The sequence below is a fragment of the Sarcophilus harrisii genome, chromosome 1, assembly GCF_902635505.1.
Source record: "Sarcophilus harrisii chromosome 1, mSarHar1.11, whole genome shotgun sequence".
Lineage (NCBI taxonomy): Eukaryota > Metazoa > Chordata > Mammalia > Dasyuromorphia > Dasyuridae > Sarcophilus > Sarcophilus harrisii.
In genome coordinates, this window is record NC_045426.1 from 117783442 (window position 1) to 117803575 (window position 20134).

The following is a 20134-nucleotide window of genomic DNA, read 5'->3' on the forward strand; positions in this document are numbered from 1 at the left end:
GCAAAGTTTAATAAGGCTGGAGGGGGTAGATTAATTTCAGTTTGTGAGAAACTTTAAAAACTAAACAAAATTGTTGTTAGAGTCAACAAGGAACTAATGGAGTTTGAGTATGGATGTTCCATAAAGCCTATGCTTCATGAAAAATCACTTCTCACTAGAACACAGAGAATCACATTTACTTTTAAATTCTGGAATTCTGGAAAGCAATTTGGAATTATATGGAATTGTACATACCTTTTGACCCAACATAGCCACTTGTAGGTATGTATCTCAAGGAGATTTAAGAGAGAGGAGAAAACTTTATATAAAAATGTATATAATTATAGAAAAATATTTATATTTGTGGTGACAAAAAACCGGAGAGAAAGTAGATGGATGCCCTTTGCTGGAAACTACACCAGACTTAATTTCTGATATGTGAATTTAGGGCAGCTGGGAGTGCAATGGCTAGAGTATTAGGCCTGAAGTCAGCAAGACTCATTTTCCTAAGTTCAAATCTGGCTTCATATACTTATTAGCTGTGCGATCCTGGGAAAGTCACTTAATTTCTGTTTGCTTCAGTTTCCTCTATAAAATAAGCTGGAGAAAGAAATGGCAAATAACTGCCAGGATCTTTGCAAAAACCAAAACCAAACCAAACCCCAGGTTTTCTTCACATGATGCCAGACATAACTGCGGAGGTGGTACAGTGGATGGAGTGTGAGACTTGGAGTCCAGAAGTACTGAGTTCAAGTCCAGACTCAGACTCTTATTTTCTGGACAAATCACTTTATTTAAGAAGATAGCACAAATGCAGAAGGTTGCTTGTGCTGTCAGATGTGGTTGTTTTGCTTAACATTCTCTTTGTTACAAGGAAAGGAAAGATTCAATGCAAGAAGGAAATGCAAAATTCAATGGAAGCAGGAAAGGTTAGAATGTCAGTTTATATCATTTGTTACAATGTTATCTTTAACAGACAAATTGCTACAATGTTATTTTTAATAGCCAAAGGCATACTTAAAACTTAAACTTTTCTCATCTATGAAATGAGGATAATAGCAGCTACTTCAGAGAGTTATTTTGAGAATCAAATGAGATAGTATTTGTAACATGCTTTGCAAAACTGAAAATCTGGTTGTAAATGCTGGTTGCTATTGTATCACCATAAGGGAGGAATTAGGCATATATTGTAAAATGAAATTAATATGTTGATTGACTTTGCTTAACTGTAGTAATTTATTCTAAGGGAAAGTTCTATTTGGAAGTGATGGGTATATGTAAAAAAATATAGCATTTAGTTAAAAAATAAACTAATAAAATTGAATTAGAGTAGTTGAACAGGAAAAATCAAAAGTGTTTATTTATTATCTTTTTTCCTTTTAGAAAAAAAGGTGTGTTGGAAACTTTCTCTGGAACAGAAACCAACATAATCTGGCCTCAAGTATATGCTTTCCTCCAAACAAAACTGCCAGATATAAGTCAGAAAGAAGCAATGACTCCTTGAAAAATAACAATTCACTATGGCAATAGCAGAAAACTGGTTTGCTTTGCCAAGGAGCTTCTCTGAATGATGGGATTTTGATATATATGAATTCTGCTAAGATCATGATCTACTCTCATTTTTCTGATTTTTTTCTGGAAACTAAGTGATGTGTCAGTCATGAAGACTTTAGTTTCTTAAATCTTTATTGTAGTGACCTGGTTCTCAACTCCTGGTGGTTTGTGTAATTTTTTTTTTTAAATCCTATTTATCTAATCATATTTCATTTTGTAAAATGGCAAAGCCAAAAGTATGACCGGTTGTTTTTAAAACAATATGTCCTTTTCAGTAAGTAAGCAGCTTCTAGAATTTCCCTCTTTTTTCAGAAAAAGAATCAATGTTTACATAGCACTAACTGAAATCAAATACATTATCCAGAGGCATTCTTACCCTTTAGTCTTTTAGATTGAAACCATGACAAAAATCCTTCTAACTTCAACTCAGAAGTTTCCAGCACTGTGATTTTTTTTTTAAATATCTGGAAGTTCTGCTTTAGAGAATCACTGGTACAGAATGTCAATTCATCAATGCCTCAAATAACGCACATAGGAGACAGTTTTATTTGATGACTAGAATGTGCTTATTTTTCTGGTGAAGATCCTCTCCTTTGAGAGCAGCTAGGTGGCACACTGTGTGTGGAATCGGGAAGATTCCAATCCTGTCTCAGACACTTACTAAGCTGTGTGACTCTGGGCAAGTCACTTTAATTCCATTTGTCTCAGTTCCTCATCTGTGAAATGATTTGGAGAAGGAAATGACAAACCACTTCAGTATCTTTGCCAAGGAAAACTCAAAAATGGCGCTACAAAGAATCAATCATGAATGGAACCACCACAGCAGCAACCAAATCATCCTCTCTTAATTCTGCCTGTTCCAAGAATAATTGTAGACCATATTGTTGTATGCAAAACTAGGGAACTTGAATATAAATGCTGGCTCCTGCTACCTGTAAGCTGTGTAACCTTGGGAAAGATTACTTAACCACTTAACCTTCAGAGTCTTCATTTCTTAAAAGTGATAAGATTGGACTAGATGACCCAGGGAGCTCTTGATCCCTTTTAAATCCCTCATGATGCTATTGAAATAACTATTGAAAACTCTGTAATTGTCATTAGGAAAACATTTTATTTTTAATTTGTAAAGTGATTTAGCATTTAGAAAGTATCATAGCAAATATAATTTGTGACAGCATACCAGTAAGATCATCCTTATTTTATGTTCAGTCATGTCTGACTCTTCATGTGTGGGATGGGTCGGGTGCAAGACCCCCCTTCCCAATCCAATTAACTAATCAGAGATATCATTAGGTACAAAGAGAAAACATTTAATCCCTGCAGGGATAGGCCGAGACACACACCTGGGATCTATCTCATGATCCCACCATGTGCTCCTGGAACCTGACCTGCTTCTGTCTTGTCCGGGGTTTAAAAGGCAAAGGACTCGAGCCTTCTCATTGGATAGACTAAAAGGACATAACTATCCTTGACCAATGATCACTAATGCTGACTGCCTCCCACAGGTCATGTCACTTCCTGCATCTCAGGTTCAAAGTTCATTCCTCCAGAGTAAATGACCTTCCCAAGGTCTCAGTTCTGGAAACAAGGAACATGTGACTCAATATGAGAAATACTTCATCCAATCAATCCCATTCAATGACTCCGTGGACACACCAAGTCCTTTCTTCTATCATCTGTCTCCCAAAGCCTGTCTAAATTCTTGTGCATTGACACTATCATTCTCCTTTTACCTTCAGTCTTTCTCAGCATCAGGTTCTCCAGTGAATCCTGTTATACCATTATGTGGCCACAGCATCTCAGAACATTAGCTTATGTATTTGTCCTTCCAATGAATAGTCAAGTTTTACAGGATTAGGAAAATGAGGCTCAGGACTTAGCTCACCCCAGATCACAAAACCACGTAGTATTACACTGGTCATTTTTTCTTTTGAAAATATTTGCTTGCACTGATGGATATGATACATAAGAGTTTTGACATGATGGAATTTCCTCAATGAGCAATGAAGGGAGATAATTTTTATCCCAAATGTAAAGTTTTTAGGCATTTATTCTGGTTGAGAAATGTGGATTTTAGAATTTCTGGTTTTTCTTCTTCTTACTTACCTTTTGCTGTCAGTAATCTGTCCTTCTGCATTCCATGTTAACATATTGAAAAAAACCAGGTTATTTCACGGTACTGTGCAAAGCAAGTGTATTTCCCAAAGCAAGCATGGGGCCTTACATGTAATAGGCTTTTAATATGTGATAATGGTAGTTGTTAGCTTTCTAATTCCAAATTCTTGGGTACCCCTGGGAATCCAATATCATTAGATTTCCTGAAGTAGCAGTAGGTAGAGGAAAGTCCTATAAGGGATGCTATTGCTTATTTGAGATAGCAGACTTAGTAGAAGCAAAAAGAGAATATAGTTTGGGGAAGAGTAATGACTTTTTAAAATATCAGAAAAAACCATGATGCTGGCCCCTGTCTTAATCTTGGGAAAATCTCAGAAAGTGTGGATGGCTTTTAAAGCAATGTCTCTGGGCCTCAGCTTCATCACTAAAAGAATAGCACTTATCTCTAATGGTTGTGTGTGTCTAATATATGTAGTTTGCTTTGCAAACTATAAGATACATTATGTTGTTTTTAGTAGAGGAGTAGGGTAGCAGTGTAATAGCTAAACCTTCCATTTCCATTTCATTTTCCTTACAGTGACCCTATGAGAATCTCTAAGTCAGATGAGTATTATCTCCACCCCAATCTGATGAAATCGACTTGCTCAGGGTCACACATCTATTGTCAGAGCGAGCATTCAAACTCTAATTTTCTGACTCCTTGGCCTTGCTGCCTCAATTACTGTGGCCAATGGGGAATAGTGGTATGGTATAGATAAAATGCTGGGCTCAGTGTCAGAAACGTCGAGTTTAAATCCTGCCTCGGACATTTGTGTAACCTAGGCAAGCCATTTTCCTGCTTTCAAGCCTCAGTTCCCTTATCTGAAAAATGAGGTGAGTTGGACTTAATGACAGCTAAGGTCCCTTTTAGCTGGAAATGAGTTTCTATGAATTAAAGCTTAAATAATTAAAGATTATTTTAAATGCTTTAACAAATTTGCCAATGTTCTTGAAAACTCGACCTTCCCCCATCCCTTTTCTGAGATTTGTCTTCTAGGCAGTTAAAATGTAAAAGCAATTTTAGAATTTTTTTTCCTACTTAGCATTCTCATTCTCACACTATCAATCTTTTTCCAGCCTACTTCCCTTTTTGATATTTTTCTTTTACTTTGTATAAGACTTTCTGTAATGCCTTACGTGAGTATCGCAGTATACCCATTTTTAACAATTTTGGATTTTTTGATATAAAATAGCATTAGACTATAAAGCATGCTTTATAATAAAATTGATCAAAAATCAAAACTAATGTTCCTTTCTTCTTGGTACAACACACAAGACTTTATACTCCAAACTCTCCAATACTTTCAAAATCACAGCCTACACCTGCCCCATCAATTATATTGTTTTGTTCTCCTGTTATTTACAAAAGCCCCATGAATGAAATCTAAATTATTTTCAGTGTTTACAAAATACTTTTACTTGTATTAGTTCATTTGTTCTTCCTTAGAATCAACTGTAAGAAAAGTAAAGGGTATTACTATTTAACAAATGAAGCTGATCTCCCAATATAACATTCTATATTTCGAAATGATTTTTACCCCATTTTATGTGTAACTTGTATATACTTGTGTTTTTCATTTTTGTTTTTGTATTTTCCTGTGCTTATGGTAGTGTAGGTGTTTAATATTTGTCAAATTAAATTTTGGGATGTTGCCCAAAATTACATAGTTAAGAAACTAAGTAAAGATATTAGACAACACTAAGAATTCAAAAACAGATCCTAGAATGATGGGGTTGAATCCAACAAAAATCAGTTAACAAAGGTCAAGGGATTATCAAGTTTCAATTCACTGATCCATACCATTGCTCTAAAGAGAACTCAGAATACCCGAAAGCATCACATTGCCACTTTTGATAAACTTCAATGATTGCTTTTCGTTCTGTGCAATTCCTTCCTTCTACTGCTGCTCTCTGATGCAAAGCAGAACAAAATAAATCCCTTTCCCCCCTTAGTCCTTCAAATACATGAAGACACCTATTATATCCACTCTGACTTTCATTCATGTTAAACGGCCTCCCCACTTCATTTAATCAGTTGGCATGGTCTTCAGTCCTCTCATTATCTTGGTCAAACTTCTTTGGGTACACTTCTATTTGTCCATGCCATTCTTCAAAAATGGAGATGCATGTTTCCAGATGTGATCTGGTCAAAATAAGATTATGTTGGACACTTTCTAATAATTCAACCTAATACTAACTACGTCACTGTATTGCCTGCCATGTTTTACTAATTTGTACCTGAACTCCACACTTCTTGGTATGAACTATTGCCTGACCACGTATCTCCTATCCTTTATTCATTCAGACTATTTTGGGGCTCACCAACCAATAACTTTTTGGATTCTGAGTGTCATATTTTATTAGCTATTCTTTTTATCTTTGTCATGTCACACAACAGAGGTGAGATTTGAATACAAGTTTTTTGATTCCAAATGTCCATGTTCTTCATTACTAGTATACTGTCTCATGACAGGTTGAAACAAATAAGTTTGAAGTGGTGTTAGCAGCTTCAGGAAGCCTCAGACCACTGGAGATCTTTCCTAGCACTGAGGAAAGACAATAGCTTTAGCACACTAGAACTTACAGTCACAATGGAGTGGATACCCTCTTCAGTTCCAAGCTAGAAGAGAACTTGTAGTCAGGTCTCTAAAAATAGCTGCACAAAACTACTGAAGTTGGAACATTACAACCTCCACCCTGGAAACGGAGCTATACTTTAACAGAGTTAAAAGCTGAGTAAGAGGCTGAGAAAATGAGCAAACAGAAAAAGATTCTGATCATACGTTACTATGGTGACAAGGAAGCTCAAAACACTCAGAAGAAAACAAAGTTAAAGATTACTACATCTAAAGCCTTCAAAAAAAAAAAAAAAAAAAAAAAGAATTGTCTCTGGCCAAGGAAGAGCTCAAAAGGGATTTTGAAAATCAAGTAAAAGTGAAAAAATTGGGAAGAGAAATGTGAAAAAGGAAATATAAAAAGCTAAGCATTTAAATATGAAGCATTTCAATTAGAATGATACATGAATTTTTTTTTTTTTTGGCAACCAGATAATTCATTTTTTACATGCCAATTTAGACACCAATCAGAAAAGGGATAGTGACTAACTTGAATCAAAACAAGCCATAATTTTAGAGATGATTTATTAATCACATTTCCTAGTCTGGCAAAGCTCCAAATAAAAAGATTACTAATTTGCAGTAGGATGAACATTCACTTCCATACTCCCCATCCATAAAAAATCTCAAAAGACATCACCAAAGGGTAAAGTTTATATAGGTAGTATTATTCCAAGTGCGTCTGGCAATAAAAACTGTGTGAGAATGAGAATAAAATGAGTGAGAATAAAATGTCAAATAATGATTTAATATTCAATTGTCAATTAAATTCAAGAAGACAGGACAATTGAATATTATGATGTTTCATGGGGCTATTGGTAATTGCAACTGTTTGGACTATTTGGCTGAAAACATTTCAAACAGGTATTAACCCAATCTTTCTTACATCCCACTATTTCGCAGATATGCCAATTTATTGCTGTCATTTAAAAAAATATAGTGAGAAAAGATAAGTCCCACATTTGAATAATCTTAGTAATATTCCAGTGCATTTCAGGTTCAAGTCTGCACTTTCAATTTTGAATAAAAGGACTCCTAATTTTTAAAAATATGAAATAAGAGAATATATTACTGGATATGGATACAGATTTATGTGTAATAAATTGTCTGGTCAAGAGATTTGTTTAATTGAATGTGCCTCATCACTTTTGTAAGTTTGAAAAAAAAATTCCTTTCAGAGTTAAAACACTGTGACCAAATTTTAGAACTTCACTTTGTGCCTTTCAATTGCAAAAAAGAAGCAGCACTTTATTCAGAAAGAAGAGTTCAGGCTATTCAGGCTAAATTAAGGTTGTTCTTAACTTTTTCTTTTTTCTCTTTTTGCTAGACTATTAAAATCTGGTCACTCAAAAGTTCTTGAAAGGCAGTGAAGGTGAACAAAATTGATAGCAATTTTAAAAATGAAAGTTGGTTAAGTCTGAGAATTTTAACCCCATGTTTCATTTCTGTTTGTAATTGATATCCAAGAACTGGTTTCTAGAGGCGATAATCTCTTTAATCATTAGCAAGCTGAGGGATTTGAAGAGAACAAAAACTCGGAGAGGCATTTCTTCAAGTCTTGTTTAAATTGGGACTTAAATGACAATTCCAGTCTAAGGAACCAGCCAAACCTCAAAATGTCAGAGTTCTGTAATTTAATTGAGATGGGCAATTCCTCCATCTTCTGCCTACAAAGATCCAAATCCCTTCATGCCTTTTTACTTCATACTTTTAAGAACATATGTATGTCCAGAGAAATGTGTCAAGACCATATTTCTCAAAATAACTCTGAGCTTATGTTCTACAAAAGGCAGGACTGGCATTTTATCTTTACCAAAAGAAAACAATATTGATATTGAACCAATGAAAATAAATATAACTTATTTGGAAACAAGTATTATAAGAAATAAAACTCAGAAATTTCCTTTGATTGGGCTAGAGTTTAATGAAATTTACCACTGTGACAAATTAACCGTATTTGTAAGAAAAAAAAAACCTAGCTTTTATTGAGCAGTTTTAATCACTCAGCTTTATGATGCCACTTATCCCTTAAAGCACTATGTAAATGTGAGTTATCCTTATTAACAATATGCTCAGGGACTTAACTTCTTAAAACAGAATAAACAAGTCATTTAAAAAAAATTGGAATTATCCTATAACTTGAAGGTACTGTACATGTAGTCTATAGGCCATTTATGGATCTTCCCTTCCCCACCCACCCTCAACCTCTTGCTTAACATTTTCAGGTCATCTAGTGGAATGAAGTTAAACATGAGAGAAATTGTTTTTTATTCTAAAGAAGAACCTACATGAATTATTATTTTTTTTAAATCTTGCAATATTTATAAAGGAATAATGTGTATTGTGGCTTGGTGGAGAGAGCACTAGATTTGGATTTGGAAGACCTGGCCTTAAGTCCAGGTTTGGCCCTTTTACTAGCCTTGTGACCCTCTGGGAGATAATTCAACTCTATATATAGTTTCTTTATGTGCAAAAGGAAGAAAATAACACCTGTATTACCTGCCTCATACAGTGCTGTTGTGAGTAAAGCACTTTGCTAATTTTGAAAGTGCTCTATAGATTTGAGGTTTGTTTTTTGCTTTTAATGAAAGGTGTGATAATCAAGTTAAAATCACCTAGTAAAGAATACTCTTTATTAAATGTAGCTTTGAATAGATATTAGGGTGAATTTCTTAAAATATCAAATTACATCCTGGTGTAGTGGAAAGAAGAGACTTGGGTTCAAATCCCACCTCTGAACAATTCTTCCTAATTGTGTGATCACAATGGGAGAAATGATAAGACCTCTCAGAGCCCTGTTCCTAATCTGTAAGATAAAAATACTTGCACTATCTACCCTCACAGGGCTGTCATGAGGAAAGTGATTTGTAAACCATAACACCATAGAAAACATGAATTGTTATTACATCCATTTAAAGGCTAGAACTGACATATCTTGGAGATAAAAAAAAAAAATTAATCCCAATAAGATATTTGTTTTAATTGCTTATCACCCAGCTCCGTTAAGTGGACATCAATTACTGATTTATTGCTTTTAATATGATGAAACACCAGATTTGACATCTAAATTAGCAATATGATACAAGTACATTTTATCTTTGTCTTTGTAAGAGGACATGAATGTCTATATAAAAAGAGACTGTAGCAGATGCCTCCTAGAATCAACCAGTTCTTGTAAACATTGTATTTGTGCAGATTTTCATACTTTGATTTCAAAATTGAGAACAATAAGATTAAAGGCAAATTTAGTAGCCAAAAAAAAAAAAAAAAAAAAAAAAAAAAAAAAAAAAAAAAAAAAAAAAAAAAAAAAGGTCCAGTTTCACATCCTGCAACATATGGTGTACCTCTTCTCCCTCCAAGGAAAAAAAAAAAAAACACCTCCTCACCCCCGAGACAAAAACAAAACAAAAAAACCTAGCAGCATATTTTCCAAAAAAAAAAAAAAAAAAAAAAAAAAGAAAATATAAAATGTTTCAGTTCACTCTTCCCCTCTCATCAAAAACCAAACAAAAATAAAGTGCAGCACCCATAAAAGTGTCAAGAATATAGCCAAGTTCTTCCTTTTTTTTTTTTTTTTTTGTAACAAAATAGCACTTGGCCTTAGCAGTCTTAACTGAACTATACAGTGTCCATCATTTTCGGTTCATCATCCTCTTTATGAACCACTGAATTTAAGCTGCAGAGCGCTGTATTTGTACAATACTGAAGATAATCTGGATTCTGGAAGAGAGAAATGTAAGAAAAACACAAAAAATCAGTTTTATGAAGGTTAGTGCAATAAGACCTTCCAGTTTTACAAGGTTTCTTCCAAGAAAAATAAGAACACAATGATTTCAACTATTCAACAATTCAGTATCAGCTAATGCATGTGATTTTAGTTCCTCAACTTTCAAAAAACAATGGAAAGAATGTGAAAATTTCAGAAATTAAATAGTCAGCAAATATATCAAGACATTCTTAAGAGAATTGGTTTTTTTAAACGCAGTAATAATTTAGTTTAAATAACAAATGCCATATTAGTAAATCCTGAAAACAATTCGAATTGTAGAAAAATATTGAATAGATGGGGGGGAGGGGGGGAAGCCCTCTTTTTAGCACCTAAATTTTGTCTGTTCAAAGCCAAACCTTAAAGATGATGCTATTTTCTTTTTACTGAGGGATAATGACCCACATTAAAAATAAAACTAAGAATATCAATAGAAGGGCTGGTAAAACTCAGTTTCAGATTCTAAAAATTATTTTTACAGATGGAAAAATATAAAATATCCCATTTATCTACAGCAGCATTTCAGAAAAAAACATAATATTCTACTCAAGAAATACATCAGTAGGTTTCATTTCACTGATCATTAAAATAAATGCTTATTTTCATGCACGATATGTGCTAAATGGTGAGTATTCAGTTCTATATTGTACGCAGAGCACTGTGACAAAGATCAGGGAGGGGAAAGAAATGGTAAGAAGAGTAGGAGTGGGAGTGATTGGGGGAGGGTTGTTTCAGAAAAGTGGCACAAAGAGAGACAATACAATACATAAGGAAATTCAAATATACAACATACATACCAATATTTAAATATGTTAACAGAATTAAAGATTAACTAAATTAGTATACTTATTAAGATGGGAACATTTTACTAGTCATGACTACTCTTTCAGTGACAATGACAGGAATGATTACTTCTCCACACCTACCTGTGGTAAGGATTCTAATACACCTATAGATCCAACACCAATGTGGGGAACATGATTCTGAGCTGACATAGGTTGAAAACTTTGTGATTGAGAATAGAGTCTTACTCTTGACTTGAATGCTTCAAGTTCATTTTTGAAGGCTTCAAAATAACCCTCTTCCTCAGCCTGGACAACAAAGAAAAAAAAAAGTCTAAATTTTAAAATTTCAAGATTTTTTCAAGTACAGTGGATGGATTCCAATACTACAAGAAAGGAAGAGAATTCTTGTTATATATAATATGCTCAGAAAGCTTTTATGTTAGAAAGGTTAGGTGTCATCCAGTGTCGGGTAGAATTGTTTTATATAAGCATTTGATTATCTTCTTAAAGGTACTACTTTGTAGCAGTGCTATCTCTGTACACTCTGTCAGAGTTGCCAGATTATAAAGCTCTTTGAGGGCAGGGCTATTGTGTTTCATTTTTGTACCTCCCCAACTCCAAGTAAAGTAATAACAAATACACATTTAAATCGTGTTTGCAGATTTAGAAATATTTTTCTAGTTAGGGAGGTACTTTAGGGATGAAAATACTTGCCAAAAAAGTTACATAGCTACTAATTTTCAGAGAATTTCAAAGCATGTCTTCTGAGTCTTAGTCTCGCATGCATACTTTCTATTACATTCAGCTTGCCTGAAAAACTGAAGGCTAGAGAGACTGAAACCTTGTCTCCTGCAAAGAAGACCTAAAAGCTCAGGAAGACAACTCTTCCTCTTCAATCAGCAGACTCTGGGTATCTTAGAGCACTTATTACTGCAATGGCCTTTCTGGATGATACCCAGGCTTCCCTGTAGGTTTTGAGAGAGCACAAGACTTCAGAGAAAGCTTTTCCATTTCTCCAACAATGAGGATTGAGAAGTCAGATCTCAAAAGCTGATACTTAGTGACTTTTCCTCAAGTCTATTTCCACTCTATCCTGTACCACAAGCAACTGTGAACAGCCCTTCTTGGTGCTGACACTCTTAAAACAGGAGAGGTTTATTTATTTTTGAATTAAGCCTTTTATTCTTAATATGGCACAACATGATCTACTCAAAGAATTGTTTCTTTTCAACCATAAAACACAACTACATTCAACATGCTACAGAAAAAACTAAAACTTGCTATATCTTCCCCAAAGCAGTCTATCTTTGCAGGCTCACTTTTTTTGGACCCTAAAGTTCACCCTTCACATGTAAAATTATTTCAATCATAACTCACCTTTATATAAGAAAATCCATAACAGAACAAAAATCTCTTTCCCAGATTTTCCTTTATGTCTTTTATTTTTTTCTCTTTAAAAAACTGTACTAAAGCTTTTTTCTTTCATTCTTTATAAGACTAACATTTCACAATGACACCCTTCTTCATTTCCCTCCAAAAGAACTCTCCTTGTATCAAAGATAGGTGTTTTGTCATATTTACTTTAAAAGTATTTTTTTATGTATCCTCCTCATTGTCTTTCAGACCCCAATAACTTCCATCTGTCTCAAGGTTGAGGTATATTTTTTCTTTCAACTCTTCAAAGTTACTTAGAAAATTGAGGAGAGAACATATAAAAAAATCACAGTATTCTAGATCACAATGCTCATCTAAAAAATATTCATGCAAAAAAAAAAAATTATCTCAACCACCACATACTCATTAACTGATCTTTCAGTCTCTACACAAAGACTCCAATGTGAAGCAGCCCTTTCTACTTTTACACAGCAAGGAAGCGTGATCTGTTTCTTTCATCAAGCCCCAATGTGTCTCTGTAACTTTCCCTCATTGCTCCAGATTCTGTTCCTTAGAGGCCAATCAACGTGTGACCTCTTTTTCACATGAGAGTTCTACAAATAAATACTTGGATATGGCTATGGCTATCCTGAAAAGCCTCAGAATAGAGGCAGCTGGATGGCTCAATGGAAGAGCATTGGGTTCAGAGTTAGGAATAGGCTTCAGACACTTCCTAACTGTATGACTGGGCAAATCCCTTAGTCTCTCTTCACTTAAATCCACTAGAGAGGTAAATACCAAGAACACTCCATGGTCAACAGGGACACAGAATGAGACACAACTGAACAACTTCCTCTTGAGTCTTCTATAGACAAAATAACATCATTCCTTTGTGATGTACATAGGCTATAGAGTCAGGGCCCTCTCCTATCTTGAATAGCCCTCTCTATTGGCTCTCCAGACTTTGTGTCCTTCCCAAATTGTAGTGTCTAGAACCAATTCCAACACTCCACATATCCTCTGAATAAAGCAGATGACAACTCTCACATTCTTATTCTTGGAAACTCGTAAATAATGCCAAGATGAAATTAGCTTTCTTGGTTGTCATATCCAGTGCCTTGATTAATATTACATTGTTGTTGATTCATATCAAACTGAAGTGCAAAGAAGCCATAAGATCCTTTTCAGAAAACCATTGTCTAACTACCTTCCATGGAGCCTTCATTTATGTAAAGACTTTTAAACCCAAGGGATGGAACTTGGGTTTCCTGTTAAATTTCAATGTATTAGATCCAGCCCAATGTTCTAAATAAATTTTTAAAAATTATAAACAAAACTAAAAACAAGCCCAGCAAAAGCAAAGTATAACAAACTCATTATTTTGTATTATATTGAAGAAATCATCTTCAAAACTTGTTAGGATCATTTCTTCATTAGTTTTTTATTCATTTATTACCTCTACCTAGTTATTTTTCTAGTTTATGCACTATATCCTTCTGGGGAGAACCCTGATAAGATAAAAAAAAAAAAAAATGAAGTGAATACTTCAAAATTTGACTTCCTTATAACAATTTATTGTTTTGGCTGATCAAAGTTAACGATTTTTTTTTTAAAACTATTTGAGAAGGGATTAAAATATACATATTGGTTAGAAACAAACATCCAGAAAAAAAAAAAAAAAAGAATACTCTTTGGTATTAAAACTATAAGCCAAATTCTAAGACAATGTCCCACCCTTTTCCTCCAACGAATGCCTATTCTTTCCTGGCCCTGACACGTCTAATGCATAAGTTACCAAACCTCTCTGAACCTTTCATTTCCTTATCTGCAAAATGGAGACATTATGAATTTTTGTTTTGGTGAGGAAAAAAATTTTTTGTAAACCTTAAGGTATATATGAGTTATTTACAAACCATCTCCCCATAGCATGACACATCAAGGAATGATATAATTAGGGCACCAGGCCCGAGGGTCACTGTAACACTGTGAGGTCTTGCTTTTCTTCCAGGGCAATAATAATAATCTAGCTTATTGGTCTTCACTAGTGATGATTATACTACTTTTATGTCACTTATGCATGTGCATACATACACAATCTCTCCTTCATTGAGATTTTACAAGTCCTGTTCCCCTGTCTTCTTGGAAGAATAAGGTTTCATCTCCATGCCCTTCTTAAGAACTCTTTATTGGAAGTTCATATTACTTGCTGACATTAGAACCATGTCATTTGATAAATGACTTGCTCTAACTTAGACAAAAGTCAACTCCTTCAGCCATATTCATGTATTAATGCCCTTATTTTGAAATTAATTTTTTTTTTTTTTTTGCTGAGGCAATTGGGGTTAAGTGACTTGTCCAGGGTCACACAGCCAAGAAGTATTAAGTGTCTGAGGCCAGATTTGAAACTCAGGTTCTTCTGACTGAAGTTAATTCTTTACCATGTAACTCTAGAACAAGGTTCTAAACCCTTATGGCAGTCTGGAGAAATTTAATTTAATACTAATAATTTTGTTGCTTACAGTGAAAATGAAAACGTGATCTTTTCCCTAAACCAGTTCACATAGCCCTCAAAATCTATTCCTTTTTTGGGTCCATGGGCCCCAACTTCTGCTCTAGATTCTTTCCTCTATGCTCACTTCTTTTGAGGTCAAAAGGACTATATCTGCCCCTACCTAGGTCCAACTCTATCATTCTCTGGATGACCTTCCCTTCCTAGAAATGAACCAGAAACCTCTCCTATATCTAACCCTGCTTCTATTCTTTCAGGGTTAATTACGTGATTAGGGAAAAAGTCATCTGTGTCTAACTCATAGTGGACAATTATCCTTCATTCTGTCTTCTTTAATTTTCATCTTTGGGAACTGGTTTTGTAGAATCCAATTTTCACAATAATAAAAAGATGATTTTTTAGTTTACTTTTCTGTAGGATTTTTTTTTTTTTGTGGGGGGGGGGTGGTGATATTGTAATGAACCATGAATTTTCTATCACCAATTGCTAGTCATTTTGGTTAGTGCCTAAATACAGAACAATGTGAAGATCAAGACCAGTTAAGATTTGAATCACTCACCTGTTTCAACTTGGTTTATGTTTCACAGCACAAAATTAGTGAGCTTTGCTTAAATTTGCAAAATAATAAGTACAATATTCTGGTGGTGGGGCAACTAGGTGATGCAGGGGATAGAACACTAGCCCTGAAGTCAGAAGGACCTGAGTTCAAATTTGGTCTCAGAAACTTAACACTTCCTAGCTGTGTGACCCTGGGCAAGTTACCTAACCCCAATTGCCTCAGGAGAAAAAAAAAAAAGATTATGGTGGCACTTTTCTCTTTACCTTTCCCCTATTGTTTTCCTTTCCAGCCCCCAACAAGAAGGACCCTTTCAATCCCCCTATCACAGAATTTATAGTGATCACAGTAGCAATATCTTGCCCTGGAAGCATGGCAGATGGTTCCATTGAAAGCTTTTGACAGGATTATTGCAGATACTACAACCTAAAGTTTTCACTTAATTTTTTTTAGCTACTTACTTTGGCTTTCTGAAAAAATAAACGAAAACACCCTCGGGGATCCACATTACAGTTTTTGGCCATTTCCATAATAAACTGCATTACGACGGCTTGATGTGCTACTTGTTCCATTAGAGCCCCTTTCTGAAAAGAAATTAATTGAACTTTTATAAAAAGCTCTAACAAAAATATGGTTAATAGGCATCTACTAAAATGGTATAATACTTTGTATTCAGAGGCATTTCAGTCTGTGCCTTTTCCTGATCATGTATCTGAATTTGCATGATTTTATTTCAATTTTGCTTAAAATTTTTCATTATTTCCTTTTTTTAAAAAAAGTTTATTTTTCAAAGTACATGCAAAAATAGTTTTCAACATTCACCTCTACAAAACCTTGTCTTCCAAAATTTTCTCCCTCCCTCCCTTAAACAAGAAATCCAATATATGTTAAGCATGTGCAATTCTTCTATACATATTTCCACATTTATCATGCTGCACAAGAAAAATCAGATCAAAAAGGAAAAAAAAAATGAAAAGAGCCAAGTCCATCACAAATGATTATCACATAATCTTGTTGCTGTGCATGATGTTCTCTTGGTTCTACTCACTTCACTTAGCATAAATTCATGTAAGCCTCTCTAGACCTTTTTAAAATCAATCTGATTGTTTTTTATAGAACAATAATATTCCATTACATTAATATACCATAACTCATTCGGTCATTCCCCAACTAATGGGCATCCACTCAGTTTCCAGTTCCTTGCCACTACAAAAGGGCTGTTGCTACATACATTTTGGGCACATGTGGATTTTTTCCCCTTTTTTATGATCTTTGGAATACAGACCCAGTGAAAGACATTGCTGGATCAAAAGGTACAGTTTGGGCATAATTCTAAATTGCTCTCCAAAATGGTTGGATCAGTTCACAACTCTACCAACAGTGTATTAAGTGCTCCAGTTTTCCCATTCCCCTCAACATTTATCATTATCTTTTCCTGTCATCTTAACCAATCTGAGATTGGCTATATTTAACAATTGTTTGAACTGCACTTTTGTATAAATTAGCTTGAGAGTTTTCGGAGAGATTTTGGAAAGCCATACATTTCTAAAGAATGTTTTTATTTATCAACTGGAATATGAATGAATCAATTCTCCTTTACATTTACATCTAAATGAAATTGAGAAACACATGTGGGATCTTCCAATTTATTGATCACAAGTGTCTCTCTAATATAGATGCAAAAACCCAAAACTAAATAGGTTAAACAAACCAAAAGTATTTCCAAGGTCCCAGAAGCTCATGGTTTACAAAATACCTTTTCAGCTTCTAGATGAAAACACCATAAGATGAGATACTTAGCAGTTTCTTCACATACAAGGTATGGCTGGTCAGACAAGAACCTCTGACTATCATCCCATCGACTTAGCATACCTAACAGAAAAAGAATTAAAATGTAAATGACAAGCACTTTTTGACTCTGAGATGGAATAATGTTTAAAAATAATTTCAGTTTAAATAGATACAAAATATATAAGCATATTACTATAGAAAATAGAAAATCAGAGGCTAAAAACCACCTAGCTATTTCCTAATTGCTTATTTTTGTTTGTTTTGTTAAAGATAACATTTTAATATATAACATTAAAAAAAACTCTTCAAATAGATGTGCACTGCTATAGGAATCATTCAAATGGTACAATGTCATATCTCAGATTATTAATTAGATTAAATGAAGTATGATAGAACTAGGAAATACTATGGAGCAGGAAACACTGGATGGGGGAAGACCTGAGTTCAAATCCTAGCTCATACTCTTATTAGTTGTGTGACTCTAGGGAAATCAATTAACTGCTTCATGCCTCAGTTACCTGAATAAAATGAAGGGATTAGATTCTAGGACCTTTAAAAGTCCTTTCCAGACCTAAAACTATGATTCTAAGTTGTTTCAACCATATAAAGAGTTAGGTTTTCCTAAATTCCAACTAATAAGCAAAAAACAAATTTAAGCTTCATACATCTCAGTCTGACACTATGATATAAACATCATTACCTCCATTTTATAGACGGAGAACCTGAGGCTCAGAGACCAAGTTGAGACCTGAAATCATTCTTCTTGCTTATTAAAATCCTTTCAAAGAGTTGAAAACAGTTAAAATAGCTCAGGATTAAGGATTCAATTAAACCTTAGTGATGTAGTCTTTAGGAAAAAGCAGCAGAAAGTTGTGTAAGTCATACTGGATTGACAGAGTCTGAATCTTGGCTACTTAAGTGTGACCTTAGACACGCCTTAACTTTCTGAGTCTCAGGTTTCTTCTCTGTAAAACAAAAGAGGATTGGGGAGAGAGGAAGAAGGGCTACTCTACTCACTCCCAAAGTTTTTCCTACCCCTATGTTATATGGTACTATTTAAAATTTTAGAGGAAGAAGAGATTACTTCTCATGGAAGAGTATTAGCAAAAACTTATTAGAGGAAGTTGAGAGCTGGGCTTAGATGAACAAGTGCTAGGAGACTGAATAAGGAAGCAGAATAAAGTTATACAAAAAGCAATACATGATTTTGAAGGTCCACTATAGTTCACACATCCTGATTCAAGAATTATATAATAGAAAAAGGAAGGGTAAGATTGGAGAAGCCTGCAATCTGAATGAGCTTGATAAATAGTCAAATGACATATTTCAGTTCACTCAATAAAATATTAGTGCTAAGAACCAATCCATTCCATCTTGTGTCTTTGGCCATGTTTTTAACTCATGATGTTTATCTATCCTTTTCCCTCCCACATTTTATTTGTTTAATTTTATTTTCCCAAATGCATGCAAAAATGATTTTCAACTCTTTTTTTGTAAAACTCTACGCTCCAAATTTTTCTTCTTCCCTTCCTTACTACCCACTCTCCTCAAGACACCAAGCAATTCAATTTAAATGCATGCAATTTTTAAAAACATATTTCCATATTTGTCATGTTGTGCAAGAAAAATCAGAAGAAAAAACCACTATAAAGAAAAAAACGAACAAGCAAACAAACAATAATAACAAAAAATGGTTAAAAATACTATGTTTCAATCCACATGCAGTCTCCATACTGGATATGGATGGCATTTTCCATCACAAGTCTAATTAGAATCACCCTATTGCTGAAAAGAGCCAAGTCCATCACAGTTGATTATTACGCAATCTTCTTGTTAGCATGTACAATGTTTTCTTGGTTCTGCTCATTTCACTTAGCATCAGTTCATGTTAAGTCTCTCTTAGCCTTTTTGAAATTAGCCTTCTGATTCTTTGCCACTACAAAAAGAACTGCTACAAACATTTTTGTACATGTGGTCCTTTTACCTTTACAATCTCTTTAGGATACAGACCCAGTAGAAACAACTACTAGATCAAAGGCTTTGTAGTGTTTAATAACCCTTTGGGTATAGTTCCAAGTTGCTCTTCAGAAGCATTGGATAATTTCACAATTCCACCAACAATGCAACAGTCCCTGTTTCCCACATACTCTCCAATATTTATCATGATCTTTTCCTGTTATCTTAAGTAATTTGAGAGGTGTGAAGGGGTACCTCAGAGATATCTTAGTTTGCATTTCTCTAACTAATATGATTTAGAGCATTTTTCATATGACCTAGAAACGGTTTTAATTTCTTTGTCTGAAAATTGTTCATATTTGACAATTTATCAACTGGAGATTGGCTAGTATTCTTATAAATCTGACTCATTTCTCCATATATTTTAGAAATATTTAGATTTATTTAAAAATTGTTTCTCTGCTTTCTGCTTCCCTTCTAATCTTGGCCGCATTGATTTTGTTTGTGCAAAATCTTTTTAATTTAATGTAACATGATGTCTATTTCAACATAATGTAAATATACTGTTAACATCAAAATATCACTGAAATCCACCTGCATTATAAAAAAATGTACTCATTTGAAAATTTAGTTGCTATTTGGTATCTGATTTTGAAGACAGCAAAAGACACAAATTCAGTTTATAGTCTACTCTGAGATTCCTTGAGGTCTTACACCAAAACAGTTAATTCCTTCCCAAAGCAACAACACTAACAAATGAAAGGATAAGTAATCAGCTGGAACAAAATTTTTGTTTTGCTCATCTCTTTACTATAGAGAAATCATTAAGCAGAGGTCTACTTTGGGCCCCATTCAAGTACCAAGAGACAGTTTTAGTGAAATGGCAGTGTTGTTTTATGTTATAATACATTAAAGTACCAAACTACATTTAACAGAGAAGAGCCAAAATAAAGAGGCATTCCCAAATCTTACTGGATGTGATACTGAACCCATCAAAATGCAATGGACTATTAATATCACATTTGAACTTATTTCAAAATAATGAAGGAAAGGTCATGTTTTTAATTTTAAAATATTACTAATGGAACCATAACA

The 20134-nt window shown here is 34.2% G+C and overlaps 2 protein-coding genes across 2 annotated transcripts in view; one reads left to right on the forward strand and one right to left on the reverse strand.

The window, feature by feature from the left end:
* AK3 (adenylate kinase 3) overlaps positions 1-5826 on the forward strand; it is a 29469-nt gene extending 23643 nt beyond the window's left edge. The window contains exon 5 of the mRNA XM_003762128.4: positions 1363-5826. Coding sequence (XP_003762176.1) covers positions 1363-1483 — 121 coding nt within the window. The 3' untranslated portion in view covers positions 1484-5826. The remainder of the gene's footprint in view (positions 1-1362) is intronic.
* Positions 5827-9309: 3483 nt separating this feature from the next.
* Positions 9310-20134, reverse strand: part of CDC37L1 (cell division cycle 37 like 1) — a 30734-nt gene continuing 19909 nt past the window's right edge. Inside the window, exons 4-7 of the mRNA XM_031962175.1 lie at positions 17049-17164; positions 15754-15876; positions 10995-11159; positions 9310-10022 (exon numbers count right to left, since the gene is read on the reverse strand). Of these exons, the coding sequence (XP_031818035.1) occupies positions 9921-10022; positions 10995-11159; positions 15754-15876; positions 17049-17164 (506 nt within the window). The 3' untranslated portion in view covers positions 9310-9920. The remainder of the gene's footprint in view (positions 10023-10994; positions 11160-15753; positions 15877-17048; positions 17165-20134) is intronic.